The 20,269-nt window shown below is 40.4% G+C and overlaps 1 protein-coding gene across 1 annotated transcript in view; it reads right to left on the minus strand.

The window, feature by feature from the left end:
* Window positions 1-20,269, minus strand: part of USP13 (ubiquitin specific peptidase 13) — a 111,143-nt gene that overhangs the window by 76,786 nt on the left and 14,088 nt on the right. The window contains exons 2-3 of the mRNA XM_004424691.3: window positions 10,092-10,217; window positions 2,294-2,354 (exon numbers count right to left, since the gene is read on the minus strand). Of these exons, the coding sequence (XP_004424748.1) occupies window positions 2,294-2,354; window positions 10,092-10,217 (187 nt within the window). The remainder of the gene's footprint in view (window positions 1-2,293; window positions 2,355-10,091; window positions 10,218-20,269) is intronic.

Below are 20,269 nucleotides of genomic sequence, written 5' to 3' on the forward strand. Positions count from 1 at the left end.
GAGAGGAGCCTGTAGAAAAAGTCCCACTAAAATGAAATGGGGGGTGAGAGTTCCCAGGAAGCAACGGAAGGGGTCCACACAGTATGAAGCACAAAATCTCAGTGCTTACCTTTGGGTTAATTTTTAGAACAGTTATACTTGACAATATCCTCTACCATGAAAATAATCATAAGAGAAATCAAACCTCAAGGTCTTTTGAGTAAAAGACACAAAGGTTAAAGGACAAGAAGTCAGCTAATTTCTTCGTTTAACCAAAGAAAATAATTAAAAATCACAACAGTAGGTCAAAATGTTTCATTTTTTCCACCTTCAAGAATATCATGCTGATGTCACTTAATTCTGAGGAAGTCAAATTATCTATACTAGTGGAAGAGAACTGAAAGATAACCAAAACATCAGAATCCATTCAATTGTTTTAGCTTTGGGGCTCATTCTAAGCTAGTTTGGGTTTGGTTGGTTGATTTGGGTTGTGGTCCAAAGACATGCTGAGAAATGGGAAAGACTGGTCAGGGTTGAAAAATCAACTGCAGATCAGCCTCATAAAGAAAACCACGAGCTGAAAATCAGGAGAAAAGACAGCACGCATGGGCCCAGCAAGGAGAAATGGAGAATCAAAGCAGGAAGGAAACTCAGCTCCACAACTGTTCCAATGGCTTCACTTTTCACATAATTAATGTGTCTTTTTATTACAACACTAGCATATGTTTGTTACAGAAAAAAATTAAATACAGATAAGTGAAAAGAAGAAAATAAAAATCGCCTCAATCCCACCACCAGGCAAGAACTATTAACAATGTGGAGTACATTCTGCCAAATTCTTCCAGACTCCTAGTTATAGATGTATACGTGTGTGTGTATAAACATGTATATGTACACAGACACACATATACATATGTATACCTACACACACACAGATATGCATGCATATATGCATAGATATTTACATACATATACATACATGCACACACATGTATATATGTGTACAGATTTCTTTACCAATATGAAATCATAATATGCAAACAATTTTGAAATTCCTTTCAAACAATAACCCCAGGCATTTAGGGATATAAACTTGTTTGGTCAAACATTATCAAACCACTTTTTCTCCTGGGAAAACCTTATCAAAGCTTAATATGAAATATAACCATGATTACATGATAGAGAAACCAGTACTCATGTGCATGAGCAAAACTGGGTCTTCTGACTGAAGGAGACAGAAAAACCACTGTTGGGCAAACAGCACAGCAATCATTGTTGCAGGCAAAATCCACTGATGGATGATAAAATTAGTAGGCAAAACTCTGAGAAGAAACAAGATATTAGCATAGTCTTAAAGTATCACTCCCAAGATATTTATTAATTACACTGTAACTTCACAGTGGAAAAACACAGCAGACACCCCCTTCACAAGTGATCAAGGTTAACATCACCCGTATGAAGACACAGCATCATGTGCCCCCTGATATCATGCACTAAGGAGAGTACCCTCTGTGGTGTTCTCACCAAAAATGCATAACCGCAGACTTACCACGAGAAAACATCAGACAAACCCAAACTGAAGTACAGTCTACAAAATAACAGCCAGTACTCTTCAAAAATGTCAAAATTATAACGGGCCAGCCCCGTGGCTTAGCGGTTAAGTGCGCGCGCTCCGATGCTGGCGGCCCGGGTTCGGATCCTGGGCGCGCACCGACGCACCGCTTCTCCGGCCATGCTGAGGCCGCATCCCACATACAGCAACTAGAAGGATGTGCAACTATGACATACAACTATCTACTGGGGCTTTGGGGAAAAATAAATAAATAAAAAATTTTAAAAAAAAATGTCAAAATTATTAAAGACAAAAAAAATCTGTGAGGTACCCATCACAGATTAGAGAGGATTAAGAAAACAGGACAACCTAATGCAACGTGGGATCCTGGAACAAAAGAAGGACGTTAGTGGAAAAAATGGTGAAATCCAAATAAAGTCTGTAGTTTGGCTAATATTAAAAAAAGAAAACTTGTCTTTTCTTTAAAGGCAGTGAAGAAGAGACCAGAAGAAGAATCGCAATGACTCTCCAGTCACCATAAATATAATGGCTTCAAAATACTATACGCAACTAAAAGTGCTAAAAGCATCCTTCACCACCAGGTAAACACAAAAGTGGAGGCAGATCATCTCAAGCTAAATTCGTTTCTCTCATCCTTAAATTGTAGAGCAATAAACAACCTATTACTCCAAATCGCACACATGCACACGAACACGCACACACAGAAAATCTGGGCACACTATTGATAACTATTTACATTACCTAAAAACATCTTGGAATTCCTCCTTTTTGGTAAAGCTCCCCCAGATGCTCCTCTTACCTTCTGAAAAGAAAACAAGAAATTGTTAAAATGCAGCCTACAGAACAGCTGATTTGGGGGGATGGAGGAGTATATCTCAGACGTTCCCAGTTTTCATAAAGGGCCAAGAGGAAATATTCAACCTGGACTAGAGATTCCAGGATAAACAGGAACTTGACCCAGGTCAATGCAGGTAGGCGAATTCAGGGCAATGCTATTGTTCCACCTGATTATCTTCCCAAGTTATAAAGAAAAACACTTCTGGAAAGGGAAGTGGAACCAGGAACCACGGTGAAATAGATGCTTCAACTTCAAATTAGCATGTACTCCCAAGAGGCTGGAGTCCATACCCAACGTTGGAGCTATTCTGGAGAGACGGCAGCTGCTCCAGGAGGGGTGGCTCTTGTTCTCCTGCTACCACTGGGCCCTCAGTGCTTGGCCCTCGGCATGCCCAACAATTATTGTTGAAAGAGTTAATAAATACTGATACATAGTCACTGCTAAATTCTGGTCATATCATATTAAACCTCAGTCTAACGTCCCTAAACATTTTTGGAGCACTAACTGACGACTATGTTTGCCATCCTATGCTTCATGTATTTTCTACCTCTGGTGGCAGCAATGAAATAAACACCCATCAAGTGGTTATGCAAAAGTGGTCATTCTTTTTTTTTTTGCTGAGGAAGATTCACCCTGAGCTAACGTCCACTGCCAATCTTTCCCTTTTTTTGCCTGAGGAAAATCAGCCCTGAGCTAACATCTGTGCCAATCTCCATCTACTTTAAATATGGGACACCGCCACAGCATGGCTGGTGAGTGGAGTAGGTCCATGCCCGGGATCTGAACCCACACACCCAGGCCGCCAAAGTGGAGCATGTGGAACTTTAACCACTCGGCCATGGGGCTGGGCTCAAAAGTGGTCATTCTTTACCCTTCCGACACTCGCACAAAAAATTTTACTCTCAAATAGGATTATAAAACTTTTTTTTCTCTTTTTGCTGAGGAAGATTCGCCCTGAGCTAACATCTGTTGCCAATCCTCTTTTTTGGCTTGAGGAAGATTCACCCTGAGCTAACATCTGTCCCAATCTTCCTCTATTTTTTTGTACATGGGACACTGCCACAGCACGGCTGGTGAGTAGAACAGGTCCACACCCAGGATCCGAACACGTGAACCCGGGCCACTGAAATGGAGCGCATGGAACTTTAACCACTTGGCCACGGGGCCAGGCCCAGGATTATAAAAATTTTTGTTTCAAATGGCCAAAATCATATTTCCACACTGTATGTTCTTTCAGTTAACAGAAAAGAACATGTTTCCTAGTTTCCTACACACCACAGTATACGGGTTGAACTCCAGCATCTTCTCAAGTACCTACACATTATGGCAGCATCAAGGCCTTGCTGTGTCTTTATTTTGTCCTCTTATCAGTCCTAAGTCTCCTTTTCCACATTTTATTATTTGGCATTGAAGGCTGACTCATCTTTGTGATTCTCACACTAAGTTATTACAGCTTCTACTATAAGTTTATAGTTCACATCTTCGGAATGTGAAAATTATTGAACACTTTAGTTCAAAAACCTGTCTCTCAGGGCAGGCCCGGTGGCATAGTGGTTAAGTTCGCACGTTCCATTTCGGCAGTCCAGGGTTGGCAGGTTCAGATCCCGGGCGCGGACCTGCATACCACTTATCAAGCCATGCTGTGGCGGTGTCCCATATAAAGTAGAGGAAGATGGGCATGGATGTTAGCTCAGGGCCAATCTTCCTCAGCAAAAAGAGGAGGATTGGCAACGGATGTTAGCTCAGGGCTAATCTTCCTCACAAAAAAAAAAAACATAAAAAAACAACCTATCTATCCAAACACTAATGCCAAATGCATTAGTCTCCTCTCTTGGAATCCCTCTCCTCTCCTCCACGGTCTCAGAGCCTCTGTCTTCTCCCCTCCACTTTCCTGCCTCAAAAAGGGATGAAATAAACCTGTATCAAAGGCACATTTAACAATTCTGGAGGTCGCTTGAAATCTCTCTACAGGAAGAGAGGTTTATGGCATCCTTTTAATTGTTCCAACCCCACTGTCACCTCCATTCCTGCATGATGGTGCAGGGAGAAAGAAGGAGAGGAGCTACAGGAAGGCCTGCTGCAACGTGAAGCTCTCCCTGATTGTGAGATGCACGCCTTAGACTTGGATTAGATCCACTTCCTTTCAGGAAAAAAAAAAAAGTAAAAACTATGTCTTCCTTCCAAAGACCATCACCTCTGCGTCTGCATCAGTTACCACCAGAAATCAGCAGGGTTTGTGAAACCGGAACTCCTCGGTCAGTAAACATGACTGTGCCTGTATGTCAGGCTCTGTGCTGGCGTTCAGGCTGCAAAGTGAATGAAGATGCACTCCATCCCCTGAGGAGTCCACCAGCACAATTGGGGAACATATATGCAAACAAATAGATTCTGGTGAGTGTTAATAGAGGTGTGAAAAAGGTACAATCATATCATAAGGAGGAAATGATAGTTCTTCTGGAGGTTGAGGGTGTGGACAGGTCAGGTAAGAAGAGCAGATGCTCAGCAAATATTTGTTGGATGGATGGGTGGATGATGGATGGATGGATGGATGATGGATGGATGGATGATGGGTGGATGGATGGATGATGGATGGATGGATGATGGCTGGATGGATGGATGGATGGATGGATGGATGGATGGATGGATGATAGATGGTGGATAGGTGGAGAGATATCCCAACCACAGGGAGTACAACAGGTAAAAGAGGAGTGGGGATAGAAGTAGGGAATCCTAGACAGAGAAAACAGCATGTACAAAGGCACGTAATCATGATGTATTCCAGAAATAAGAAGTGGTTTGCTATGTCTGGAGCACAAAGCTGCTGGAGTAAGAATAAGGGTTAGAAAGGCTACAGGGGCCAGATCACGGAGGGCCTTGTATTCACATGCAAAAAAGTTCAGACTTCACCCTGCAACAAAGACAGAGACATCAGAGATTTAAGCTTCAGTGTGCCACAGATGCACAGACACATGCACTTGGGAAGATCACTCTGGGTGCAGCAAGCAGACGGGGCAGGTTTGAAGGCGGCAAGTTTGCAGGAAGGAAGATTAGTCAGGAAGCTACAGCACTAGTCCTTTGAAGGGATAATGACCACTGAGATAAGAACAGCAGGGATGGAGAGGACACGGGGGACTTCACATCTATTTGGGAGGCCCACATAACTAGACCTGGTCACCAACCAGCATGGAAGGAAAACAGAATCCAAAGGATGTCTAGGTCTCTTCAACTCAAGATGAAGGACAACTCCGAGAAAGAGGACAATTCATTCAGTCTGGGCACACTGAGCTTGAAGTACCTATGAGATGTTCCAACAGAAAAAGCCAGGTCAGAGTGGGATGGTCATATCTTCAGCTCTGGAGAGATACCGATTGGGAAGTCATCAGCTCAGAGACAGTGGTTAAACAAGGATATGGATGACACTGACGAGGAAGAGCAGGCTTCAGAGAAAGAAGACAGGATGGTCAAACGGCATCCTAGGAAATGCCGATTTTTAAGGGGTAAAAGAAGGAAGCAATGCTACTGAAAGAAAGTGAGCAAGGGCAGTCTGAGAGCAGGAGGAAAACCAGGAAAGAACAGTGTTAAAAGAAAGCTGGGAGAAGCAGTTCCAAAAGGAAAACAATTTCAAAGACTCAAAAAGTCAAGTAAAATCAGGACTAAAACCCAAGTTTTACCACTTGTTGCACCAAGTGTGGCAACAAGAGGTAACTGACAACCTCAGGCAGATTTAGCGGATCAGCAGGAAGATCGATGGGACCACACTGTGGAAATTAAAGGGAGGTGGGTAGAGATGATGAGAACAGAACAGTTTTTAAAGCAGCTTTTTTTTTTTTAATTTTATTGAGGTGGTATTGGCTTACAACATTGCGTAATTTCAGGTGTACATTATTATATATCAGTTTCTGTATAGACTGCACCAAGCTCACCACCAATAGTCTAGTTTTTATCCGTCACCAGACATATGAGCCCCTTGACCCCTTTCGCCCTCCCCCTTACCTCCTTCCCCTCTGGTAACCACTAATCTGTTCTCTTCATCCACATGTTTGTTTTAACTGAAGGATGGGATGACTAAAGGAGGAAGAAAATTAGAGGGCGAGTTTTGTGGTGTGCTCTTTTTTAAGGGGGGAGAAAAAGGCCAGAAGAGGGAGAAGTTGGAGATATAAGAGGGAGTGGAGTTAACGAAGGAGCAAGTTTCCCGAGGTAGAAGGAAACGGGACCACGAGGACAGACAGAACACAGCTTTCCGCGGAGACGGGAGGAAACGAAAGTGGAATTAATGCAGGTGAGTTCCCAGGAGGGAAGAAAGGAGTTCAGGGAGCTCTGCCCAGGGGTCCTTGTTCTCTCTGTAAAGTACAAGTCACACTGTTTTCTGACATTGAGGGGGGTCCTGATAAAGGCTTGAGGGAAGCATCCAAAGTTTGGAGCGGGAGAGGGTATAGACTAGGTTTTCGGGGCAGTGAGAGGGCCCAGTGAAAGGGGGAAGGCCAGGAATCTGACATGGTCCCAACCCCATGGTAGTGCAGATTCCTAGCACAGAAGCAGAGGATGAAACTAAAAGATCGCCTGGCTGGAGTTCTGGAGGACAGTTAAGGAGACAAGACAAGGAGGTAAGCCAGTTGAGGGTATTGGTGACGAGAGAATGTTTAGTCACGGATCCTGAGAAGCAGGCTGAACAGCACGGGAAGCCGCTGCCTGGACAAGTCCCAGGCCTGGAGCTCTCAAGGAGGGAGAACAAAAGAAATGAGTGAGAGAGGGTTGTGGTCAGAGAGTGAAATAGCTAACTTAAAATTTCAGAGGCAGAGCTAACTGTACAAGATTACCGGCATTCTACAGTTCTGCCACTAGCTTTGTGGCCCTGAGCAAGTTATTTCAAGTCTCTGGGCCTCAGCTTCATTTTTTTTTCCCCCAGTTTCCTAAAACTCCATCACTTTACACTAAGACAGATGATACAAAGCAAACTTCTTAAGAGTTGCTATGTCCCACCTAACAGGAGTAGTGAATGTAAATCATATAATATTAGGCCAACGTTAGATTATTTTAAAGCTAACTGAGTTTATAACTTATCTGACCTCCTGGCCACTGTCCAATTTTGGGATCTCTCCTTTGTCTGGAACTTAAACAGAGAACATATTAGGTAGGCTAGGGTGAGAGATGAGATGAACTTCAAATAAATCAGCGTTGACTATTTCGAAGATCCAAGATAGTCCACAAGCTATTAGGACTAAAGTGAAAGTTGAACAGTGTTGCTAAATATAAAATCAATATTTGAAAATTAATAACATCCCCAAATACCATCAATAGCCAATTAAAATACATTTAAAAATAAAAGACAGCAGTAACAATAGTTACAAAAATTATAGGATTCCTAAAAAAATTCTAACAAAATATAAGCTCCTTTGTTGAAAATTACAAAATATTATTGAAGGATATAAAAGAGACCTGAATAGAAAGGTAGGCCATGTTGAATAGTCGTTCAATAAATATTTATGAAGCACCTACTACGTGCTGGGCACTGTTAAGTGCTGAGGACACAGAAATGAACAAAACAGACAAGTCCCTGCCCTCGTGGAGCTTACACAATGATATGGATCACAGATTAATCTACAAATTCAGTGTGATCGTGATCAAAATCTCAACAAGATTTTTTAAACTAGATGAACTGATTCCAAAATCCATATAGAAAAATAAACGTCTAAACCTAGGAAAGTTCTGGGAAAAATGAACATGGAAAAAGTGCTTGCACTACCAGATATCAAGGCTCGCCACACCAATGACACAGACAAATAAGATCAACAGAACAGAACTGAGAGCTCTAACACAGACCCAAGTGTGAAGGGCAAGTTAAAATACAAAAAAGATGGCACCATAAATCACTGGGAAACACTGCACTACTCTAGTAATAGTGGGACAACTGGTTATCAATATGGAGAATAAAAAGTAGATTCTCACACTTCAAACAAATACAAAAATAAATTATAGATGGATTAGAGGCCGGCCTGGTGGCGTAGTGGTTAAGTTCACGCACTCTGCTTCAGCAGCCCAGGGTTCGCAGGTTCAGATCATGGGCACAGACCTATGCACAGCTTATCAAGCCATGCTGTGGCAGGTGTCCCACATATAAAGTAGAGGAAGATGGGCATGGATGTTAGCCCAGAGCCAATCTTCCTCAGCAAAAAGAGGAGGATTGGCAATGGTTGTTAGCTCAGGGCTAATCTTCCTCACCAAAAAAATAAAATAAAATAAAACATAAATAAATAAATTACAGATGGATTAAAGACCTAAAATGTTAAGACACACACACACAGTACTTTAAAAAAAAAAAAGTATTAGAAGAAATTTCTTTATGACCTTGAGTTGGGAAACGATGTCTTAGACAAGATACAAAAGCACAATTCATAAGAGAAAAGTTTAATAAATCTAACTACATCAAAATTCAAAACTTCTGTTCTGCAAAATAATTCATAAACGAAGCAAAAAGACAAGCCACAGATTGTAAGAAAATTTTGTATATAACAGACAAAGTTTTGGTATCCAGCATGTAAAAAGAACTAAATCAAAATTTTAGAAAAAGATAAACCCATAGGGAAATAGGACAAAAATAAAAAAAAGCAAATCAGAGAAGAGAAAACCAGAATGGCCAATAAACATATATAAAGATGTTCAACCCTCACAGAAGTAATGCCAAATATCTAGATGCCACCTCACAACCGTTGGCTTGACAAAAATCAAAAGTCTGACCAAGCAATGGTGAAGGTGTGGGAAAGCAGACATTCATAATCACTACAGATAGGAGTGTAAATTGGTGCAACCACTCTGGGAAGGATTTGGCAATATCTAGTAAAAAAGAAGATAAGTACACCCACGAGCCAGCATTACCACTTCTAGATATATTTCCTAAAGAAATCTTGCATATGTACCCCCAGGAGAAATGGTTAAAAATGTTAATTGTTACATTGTTGGTAGAAACAAAAAAAATGGAAACAATCTAACTGTTCATCAATAGGAGAACAGAATAAGAAATGACAAGGTACTCATAAGATGGAATACCAAACAACTATTAAAATGAATTAAGTACATCCAGATGCATAGCAACATGGATAGATTTCACAAAGGTGAAAGGGAAAGTTCCAAGCAAATTATAGGAAGCAATATGATAGTATTTATCTACATCTTTAAAACACATAAAGTCATACTATATATTGTTCATGAATACCCATATGTAAATAAAATATAATGACATGCACAGGAATGAGAAACAACAAATTCACAGCCATTGTTACTTCTGGGGATGGAGGGAAACAAAAAGGACTTGAACTTTCAGGAAAGCTCTTTCTCTAAAAAAAAAAATCTGAAGAAAAATATCCAAATATTTTTGATTTCTGATTTTTGGATCCATGAGTGTTTCTGGCAATATGCTGCAGACTTTTCTGTATTTTTTTCACTTAATCTTTTTTCAATTCAGTTAACTCATGTCTTCTTAACTCCAATCAGAAGTTTAGAGGAAGAGAAATGTAAAACCGGTTAAGATAAGGTTTGGGGAAATCTATGTATTTCTGCAAACGGTGCTATTTTTGTTTCCCATCATCAAAGAGAATCAGAAGTTATGTGGGCACAGTAAAATCTCCATGTGATAAACCACACTAAGACAACGTTACAGGAAATATATCAAGGCCAGTTCTCCTTGATCTGGAGTGTGTATCTCACCTCTCGCACATGTCTTTTCAGGTGCATGTATACACTCTGTCCAGTTTTTCGAAAATGTCTTTCAACATGTTCCCTTCCAAAGGCCAAAAATGTATTCATGCATACATAGAGTCCACCTTCAGAATTCTAGAAGAAAGAGACAGGTTACAACATTAGCCAAGGACGCCTAGCCAAGCAGTCCAGATATAGAAAAAGGGAAGGGGCAGGAAAGCAAACGATGAAGACGAAGCCTGGCAAAAGGCCACCTGGCTGTCGTAGTCATCTGCAGTGACCCTCAATGGCTCCACAGCCACCCACAGCGGCAGCTCCCACCCCAATCCTGGGTTCCAGGTGCTCCGGGACAGCTGAGCACAGTCTCAAAGTCAGGCGAGATCCTCAGAGGCTTTGGGAAATAAACACACTTGTCTGACTCTCCAAACTGGGGTAAGGACAACAGGGGATAGAAGAAAGTTGGAAAGTGATCCAACTACCATCACTGCAACGGTTTATCATCACTCTTCCTCATTCATCAGTGCAAGGCTCCAGGAACATCAAGTTTTAGCAGGACAGAGTTCTTCCAAGATCTTGTTCCCTTCCTTTGGTGACATATGATATTTAATGATATCCAACAATAAATTATAACAATTTAATACATATAATAACTTAATAAGTAAATAATAAAGGATGGAGACCCATAATAATCTTGGCTACACATTATTGCATGCCTGATACATGTCAGGGGCTTTATGTATATTATTTCTAATCCTAACAATACTGCAAGCTGCTTAGTATTATTTCCATTTTACAGTTTTTAAAAAAAGCTAAGAATAAGTCACTTGCCCAAGTTCACACAGCTTGGAAGTGTTAGAGTTAAATTTCAATCTATTTCTCCTTTTATCCTGCTATGCCACATTTCAAACATTATTTAATTACAGACATACTGCTACAATGAACAGTCAAGGATATTGTTCACATTTTAGATACTTGATTTTCTATCCCAATTTCAACTCTCCTTTTCTCTCACTTTGCTTAACATGCTTCTCTGTAAACTTAGCCTATAAAATTAGCCCTCCCTTCCTCCATGGAAATGAATTTTTCTTAAGCTCCTGTTGGTCTCACCCCTCCAAATGATTAAAAAAAAATTTTAAATACCTGTCAAAATTGCCAACAAACACTTATCAAAATTCCTTACACTGCATTTAGTAGAGTACATATTATAATATCAAAACAGACACTGATGCTCATTATAAATACATGAAAAATAATTTTTAAAGTTCCAATAACTCAAGATTGTTTATTAAAAAGAATTTCTAATAACAAAGTTCTCCAACATTGTATCTATGGTTTATAAGCCTGACATAAAGGAGTCTTGTCACAATGAGGACATTATAACAGCATTAGTTCAAATCTGTGCCTATTATTGTGTCATATATATTGCAATAAGGCAAGAAAAGAAAAAACATATCAAGATCACAAAGAAAGGGGCCAGCCCAATGGCGCAAGCGGTTAAGTGCACGGGCTCTGCTGCGGCGGCCTGGGGTTCGCCAGTTCAGATCCCAGGTGCGCACTCACGCACCACTTGGCAAGCCATGCTGTGGCAGCGTCCCATATAAAGTGGAGGAAGATGGGCATGGATGTTAGCCCAGGGCCAGTCTTCCTCAGCAAAAAGAGGATTGGCAGATGTTAGCTTAGGGCTGATCTTCCTCACAAAAAAAAAAAAAAAAAAGATCACAAAGAAAGAAACAAAATGATCTTGTTTGCTTACGACATTATAATCTATATGGAAAATCCTAAGAATCTACAAACTACTAAAAATAACAAGCAGTAAAACTAATAAGTGAATTTAGCAAGGTCATGGGATACAGGTTAATAGACAAAAAGCAATTTCAATTTCACACACAGACAACAAACACTTGCAAATGAAATTTTAAAAACCTGACTGTAAAATAGAAACCAAAAAACTCAGAATTATAGTTATGTAGCTTGAGCTTCTGGATAATTTTTTTCCCTTTAAATGAGATCATTTGAATAAAATCAGAAAAGTTCTTCAACTAGAAGCAACACATTATATTCACTTGATACTAGAATAAAAAAAATCTTTTGAAAATATTTACCTAAATAAACATGTTCTTTTGCATAGTCATCACCTTTATGAAAAAAAATATTGCATCATGATATTGCATTATAATGGTCAGTTATTCATTAAGCCCATTAAATTGAGCACCACATATTTCAATGAGAAAAATAACACATCTATTATCTTCCAACAAAATGTAATTTGATCAAAAAGAATTCAAACCAGAAGATATACTGAGGAAAATATGAGATTTGTAACCAGAGGTTCTGAACTGCCACTAACTAGCTCTGTGGCCTAAGGCAGGTTGTCATAAAGGTCTCTGAGCTTCAGTATTTTCCTCTACAAACATGGCTGTAGCGATAATTCCCACCTCACAGGATTTCATGAAGTTCAAAGGGAATGAAACACATTCTATGCTGTAAAGCATTACATAAATGTTTGTAATTATTTGTTATGAGCTAAAAGTTTTGTGTGCTACATGGATCTCCTGTTATCTCAATTATTTTATAATTGGGGAAAATACACAGAAGGAAGAAAAAAGTGAGTCTGACAGTCACATAGGCTGGGGGTAACAAATATTAATCTGTCAGAAAAATATATCAGACAACTAGTGGGAAAACCAAGAAATTAACAAGTAGAAGAAGAAAAATGTTCAAGTACAGCGTTTTTCGGAAGCAAAATAGAATAGCCATATAATGCAAAACTTTATAAAGTAATCTCTAGATAATCATAAAGTCTTTGCTAATTTCATTGCTACGAGTTTTTGACTTATTAGGGTATTTGATAAAAACTGAATACACCAAATATTCATTCTCAATTTCTGGAGTTGCTTGATATTGTCACAAAGTTCATAATCAAAGAGAAAAATGCTTTGGCACTCACAGACGAATGGCCCCACAGAGGGAAGGATTCTGTTACAAACATCCATGGACATCTTCCATCCAACGCACAAGCTGGTCTCTGAAGCAGGGTATGCCCCTCTACTAGTAGCTCTGAGATGGAGGTACTGCCCAGGGGACTTGCCAGTAGTTTTAAAAGTTCAGGACACACTGAGACAGAAAACCCTCTAAAAGCTACCCCATATAGGACAAACAAACACCCCAGTCTAATGATCTACGCTTTCTTCCCTCTTGCTTTAGTAATGTCTAAATATTGGTCCCATGAGACACTTTCGTTCACATACAAAGTCAATAATCCATGCCATATGCTCTGAACAGCTTCTTTTACTGATGATGACAAGTCTGTGCTGATAAATATCCCTCAAGTCCTTTGTAACCAAAGCACAGAGAATGATTTATAGCCTGGGATCAAAGCTAAGCTAATTGACTCTTAAGAGTTTTCAAATCCTCAACCTCCCCTCTTTCATTAACCAGCCACACCACCGCTAAGAACATTGCCCCAGAAAACGACGTAAAGCATTTACCTTCATATGACCAAAAGTGCAGCCAAGAAATCACGCAGGATAGAGATCTGTACCAATTGACAGTGAAATGCAACTGGAAGAATAAGAGGGTAGAGCGCAAAATAATACTTTTTTCAAATAATGGTGGTAGAGGTGCTTTATTAAATTATTTTTAGATTACAAATGAAATTCGCATGTATTAGGTTAAATTTTTAAAAATAAATAGTAGCATAAGAATGAAGATTCCAAAAATATATTCATATCCTGAAAATTGCTTCATATATGTCAAACCACAAGAAATACAAAAATAGGGGAAAGAATCACTAATAAAAGTTACTGGAAGAGCTAGACATCAGTACAGAAGAAAATTAACCTAGAACCATATCTTATACCAAACACTGTAATAAGGTCCAGAGAGATCCAAGAGATAAGCATTTAAAAACCAGAAAAGAGCAGAATAACATACTCATCCCACTTGTGATGAGGAAAGTAATTTCTGGCCAAGAAACTAAAGGATATCATCAGAGATGGTGTAGTTGAGTATAAAAATGTAAACAATAACAAACAAGGTTTGTACCCCAAAATGTAATGAGTCAAATAGAAAACCAACAATAACAGAACGGGGAAAGATGTAAAGTAAAATGAATAAAAGCTCATATCCAAACTAAGTAAAAATTGATAAAATTTTTGATTAAATTGACAAAAATTGATAAAAATTGTTAAAATTGATTTAAAAAATAACAAGATGTCAACATTCAGGTTCAACTTGGTTAAGAGTTTTTTTTTTAAAGACTGTTTAGGGCCGGCCCCGTGGCTTAGCAGTTAAGTGCTCGCGCTCCGCTGCTGGCGGCCCGGGTTCTCCGGCCATGCTGAGGCCGCGTCCCACATACGGCAACTAGAAGGCTGTGCAACTATGACAGACAACTATCTACTGGGGCTTTGGGGGAAAAAATAAATAAATAAATAAAATTATAAAGACTGTTTAATTTTAACTGTGAGAAAATATTAAAATCGAATCATCACATCCTCACTACCTCCTGAAGTAAGCACATTACAACAATCTCAAGGCAAGTATACGCCTACTAACTAGCAAATTATATTAAAATTACACAGCTTGAAGCCACAGAGAAAACCTGCATATCCACTCCCACAGTATAGATTGGTTGTTTCCCTCTTTCCAGAGAGCGATAAAACTGTGACCCTTTGACACAGTATTTTTCCTTCGGGTACAGATTTCAGAAATCCAAAAGAAAGAGAGGAAAAAAAAAAAAAAAACCTAATTTACACAAAAATATTCACAGATGCACTATTTATAACAGGAAAAAGTAGTAATGGCCCCAAATAGAGCAGCTAAGAACCTGTGCATATATATACAACAAAATAATACAACATTGTTTAAAATAACAAATTATGAATTGTGTGTAATAGAAAGTATAGAAAATATGTATAGAATTATATATAATGGGCATAGGAAAGTAAAGTTCATGAAAAAAGAACACATGCTGATGACAAGGAGGAAAGAGAAGAGGGAAGACCTGAAATGAACCTGGATGTGATAAACGGTTTTATATTTATTTAAGTTCTTGACTGTGGGGCCCACAGCCTCACCTCCCATTACCTTCATCTTTGGTCTAGAGTGGTGTTTCTCAAACCACTATCATGAAGAACCAGGTTGTTACGTTTTGGGTTTTGTCTCATTTTGTTTCTGTTCATTAAGCAAAGATTCGTGGTCCCACCACACATGACTAGTTCCTGGCTCCAGCCAGATGTGAACTTACTTCCATGTGTAAGGCCCACAGAACCCAAATGGGTCCACATCCTGTTCAAACAAACTAATCCACTGCTCACACTCTTGGATGTGGCTGCAATGTCAAGTTGCTACAGAAATTTCTAAACACTTGCACTCCATGTTTGGACTTATCCCTTGGTGCCAGTCGGCTGACCACGCTTGGAGTAGCATTGATCTAGAGCCAGGCGAGCTGCCGAATTCTAAGAGTGTCCCACTGTTAGGAAAGAGTCACTTCAAGGAACTTCGGGGACACCAGGTCAGGCCTCAAGCCTTCAGACCAGCCCACATCAAAACTGGCTGCACATGTCAACGCCTGCACAACTGTAGTGCTCCCCAGATCCCACACCTGCTCACTCGTCCACCCCGCCAGCCTCTGCCCAGGACCGATTCCCCCATCTCCCTGCTCATCCCCCTGTGCTGATGGTCCTTAACTCCAAATCCGCTTTCATTTCACAACTGTTAGCATCTTGCTCATTGAAATCTGCAGCTTCCTTCATTTGTGGCCACTGCACTCAGAAGCTGAATCATGCATTTGCTTCTTGAGGGCAGGAAAAATGTGTCACACTCATTACTAAATTCCAAAAACAATACCTGGTACAGAACAGGATTGAACAAACATTAATGGAATGAATGGCAAGTTTTGTGCAGTTATTCGTCATTCAGTTACATAGTTTAGTCTCGCTCTCAAACTGGTCCTCAGTGCCCTTCTGATCTGGGTTTAAAATACTTCATAGCACAGGCTCCATTTCAAGTCTTTGGCATAACTAAACAGTGGGGATCATCAAAAGAACAGCCATGCATAGAAAAACAGTCATGGGCACCAGCAGGAATACTAGCTTTTCAGGTTTGTTTGGCTAAAGTCACACTCTTAGCAGCCTGGACACTTGAATTTCACTACCCCAGCTCTCCTACCTTCTGTAACCAAGCCCCTCTCACACGCTTCTCTTCAGGACAGCAGCTGCCATCGCCACACCCCCATCCCACCTTGCACCCTATCTGGCTCCTACTTTCAGAGGCCACCCAGCCCAGAAAGGCCAATGTGCTTCTCTGTATGTTCTTAGCTAAATAAGATTCTAATTATCATTTTCATGATGCACTAAAGAGAAGCTTGACCAAGACGCAAGACTTGATCAAGAAACCTGAAATCACAAGGAAGTCAGGAAATAGCACTGAGGGCTTCTCTAAGGCTCTATAATGATTCCCTTTGACAACTTCTCCCACCCCACGATCAAGCGGTAAGAGAGGGGCTGCATTAGCAGCCCAGCATCGTTTAAACCCACTTCTTCAATGTATTTCAATATAGAGCCATTCATTTATTACTTTACATTGGATTACCCTACGAACTATTCAGAAGTAACATCAAGGATGAAGTCACCTTTTTTTATACTGCCTGGCATTTAAAGAATATTAAAACAGCGGCGAATATAAAGGTCAAGGTTACAACATGTTTCAGGGTAGCAAGTGAAGAGTCGTTTTAAATAAAAATACACCACTTTGTCAATCAGCAGGTGTTCGGAGAACTTTGTTTACGATCGTGTGTTCTTGGAGACCAGCCTCCACTGGAAGACAGGAAGCGAGAGTGAGCACATGTGTGCGACACACTCAGGAAACAGAGTCGCTACGTAACACTTGTTTTTATAACTACAGAACAGTGTGGAAAACAAGCGGTCATTGCCGCAAAGAGAAACATGATGTAGGTAGATGGAGTCACAACAAATCCTCATCCAGGACAAATTACATACTAACACCTCGGGAAAACTGTGACTCACGCACTCGTGCAGAAAGGAGACGAGAGGGACAAGAGCACGGTATTTTCTAGAACACTGATTACTAAAAAAAAGAAAAGAAATTAACTAAATTAGCTGCTTGTAATAGTGAAAGGAAATAACCTGAATGCCCATGAACAGATTTGTTTAGTAATTTATGGAAGCTCTATGCAACATAACACTCTAGCCATTTAAAATTGACTTGTGATGAGTATTTACTGGTAGGAAAAGCTGTACATGGTATTTCTGAGTGAGGAAAGCAGGTAACAAAACAGCGTGAATGATGTTATAATATACATGACACATACGTGCTGCATGGCATATGATGTTGTCTCAACTTGGGGAGATAATATGGGATTTCTTTTCTTCCTGTTGTCTTTTGGCATTTCTAATTTTTCTTCAGGAACATAGGTTCATTTTTTAATAATAAAAACAACAAAATTTTTCTTAACCAGATGTATTTAGAACCAACTATCTGCATACGGAATAGAACAGGCAGTCATTCAAATGTTCTCTTTTCTTAATCCAAGCTTTCCTTAGGCTTTTGCAACCCAACCTCACAGCCTTAAGGGGCTGTATATTCTCGCTACTCAAAGTAAAAGTGTGATCTGAAATAACTAAGAGATTATCTCAAAATGTGTAGCTAAGGAAATTGAGAAACACATAAGTAAAAGAGGTGATGAGGAGTGTAATCTCAGGGAGGCAGACAAGAATGTGTTGACAACTGAGAAAAGCGACACTAATCAAGGACACTGTACCCCTGCTGGATGCCATCCAAGTTTACAGAAGTGGGGATGGTTTGTGTGGAGTTTGGAAAAGAAGCTATGGAAGAAAATGAGGTTGTGATGTCTTCTCCAAGGTCAAGAGAGGTTGATGGGGGTGTGGGCAGGAGGAGTTTATTCAGCAGAGAGAGAGAGACAAGTAAGGTTGGTGTCCTGATGACTTACATCCTAGTAAGAAGAAACAGAAAATAACCAAGAAAGAGATATAGAAGATAATTTCCAGCAGTAATAAGAGTGACAGAGGAGCCTGAGGGTGGAGACAAGAGGGCTGGGGTCTTTACACAGCTGGAGGGCACGGTGAGGGGGAATGTGGGACTCTCTGGGAGGGTGATATCTCAAGGACGAAGGGCCAGCAAGCAAAGTGGGAAGAGCACCCTAGGTCGACAAGAAAGTGTGTGGAAAGGCCACAACTCCAGAGAAAGCTTGGTTACATCCTCAAAGAACAGAAAAGAAGTCAGGGTGCTGGAGTTGAGTGAGAGGGAGGAGGGGTCTGCAGAGCCCAGCAGAGTAGGCATCGTGGGCATGAGAAGAGCTGGAGTTCACTCCAAGTGGGATGCAAAGCCACTGCAGGGTTTTAAAGTGAGAAGTTCCACACTCTGATCTACATTTTTAACGATCACTCTGGCTACTGGGAGAGAATTATGGGGAGGGGGTCAAGAGAACATACAGTTAAGGCTATTGTACAGTCTAGACCCACGCTGTCCAATACAGTAGCCACTAGATTCAAATATGTGAATATTAAAATTAATTTAAATTAGGTTAAATTAAAAATTCAGTTTCTCAGTCGCACTGGCCACATTTCAGGTGCTCAATGGCCACATGTGGCTAGATGTTACCATACTGGACAGTGCAGATACAGAACAATTCCATCGGCAGAGAAAGTTCTTTTTGACAGCCCTTGTCTGAACAAGGCAAGAGGGTTGTTTAGCCTGGAGGAGGAAGAGGGAAGAAGGCTCACAGCAGAGATGGGGAAACTTCGGCAGACTCAGGATATAATTTTAGGATAGAACCCATAGGCATAGAAGATGGATTAAATGTAGAGGTGTGTGGAAAAGGGCAGAATCAAGGACAACTCCTAACTGTTTTGACTCATTACTTCATAAGACTACCCACCTCTCTCTGCTCAGCTCTACCCATCATCAAGCAACCACCTGCCTACTAACTCAGCCTCTCGGGTACTTTCATATCTGAATAGTAGATATGAATATTCCAATGACCAGAGCACAGATCCCCAGTACATTCTGGCCTCTAGAGCGAAACAAACAGATAACAGTTTTAAAATGCAAAAATTAAGTACATGCAGATGAGAAACAAAGGTGCAACAAGAAAATAAAACAAGGTTCCACATCAAGTGCAGGAAGCACGTAACCCACAGAAAGGGGAAAAACGATGGAGAAAAGTATTACCAAAAAAATAGGCTGGATAGCAAGGAAAGACTCTAACAGTTCACCAATAGAATAGAATACAATGTTTGCAAAATCCAAAACCGAGGTTTCAACAGCAAATCCGCTGAAATAAATTTGGCCCCATACGCCAAGTAGAAAAGAACAAATGCATTTAATCCCAAGAGAGGGTAGGCCTTCCTGCTAAACATTGATAAACCATGTTTGTGGCCATGCAGTGTTAAGGAAAAATAGAAATGTTATTGCAGTAATGATTCTACCAGCTTGCTCCAAGACTGACGTTTTCCTCTCTGCAGAGGACTCTGTCTTAGGGCTGCACAGCCTGGTCCCAGACGGCTAAAGGCAGGGTCCGAACAGCTAGGCTTGGATACGCTATAAATTGCCTGTTCTGCTGAGGGGTCACTTACTAACTTTCTTCCTAAGTATAAAGCCAAATCCTTGCTCTGGGTATCTGGAACAATGAGGACACTGTCACCGGAACAGCCGGGGAAGGGTTTGGGCAGAGCATGAGGAACAGCTACTAACAATGCTCACAAGACAGATGGGCAAAATAAAAATCGTCGGAGGATGAAGACACTGAGGTGAGTATCTTCAGCGGTGCTAAAGTGAAGCTATAATCCATCTAAATTGTTCTCAGCTTACATCTCAAAAAGAATATGTGAAACCACCTGGTCAAAGGTAAAAACCTTTTATGGTCATTTCCTATTATTTTTAAAAAGAGATGACTTTCTTCAGGATGCATTTCCCCTGATAAACTATATTAAACATGAGGATTAAGTTTCCAGGCTAACCCATAAAAGCCCATCACTGTGAGCTGAATTTGAGTGTGAATAACAGCCCTGAAGAGAGTTCCACCAAGAAGGCCAACAAGCACTCACACCCAAGGCTCTCACTGTAGGGCAGCCTCGCGCAGAATTACCAAGTAGAGATGCCTCTCTTTGGCAACCCCAAACCCTGTAAATCCCATTTCATCTTCTTCT

This window comes from Ceratotherium simum, chromosome 15, assembly GCF_057802395.1.
Source record: "Ceratotherium simum simum isolate JZ-2026a chromosome 15, ASM5780239v1, whole genome shotgun sequence".
In the NCBI taxonomy this organism is placed as follows: Eukaryota; Metazoa; Chordata; class Mammalia; order Perissodactyla; family Rhinocerotidae; genus Ceratotherium; species Ceratotherium simum.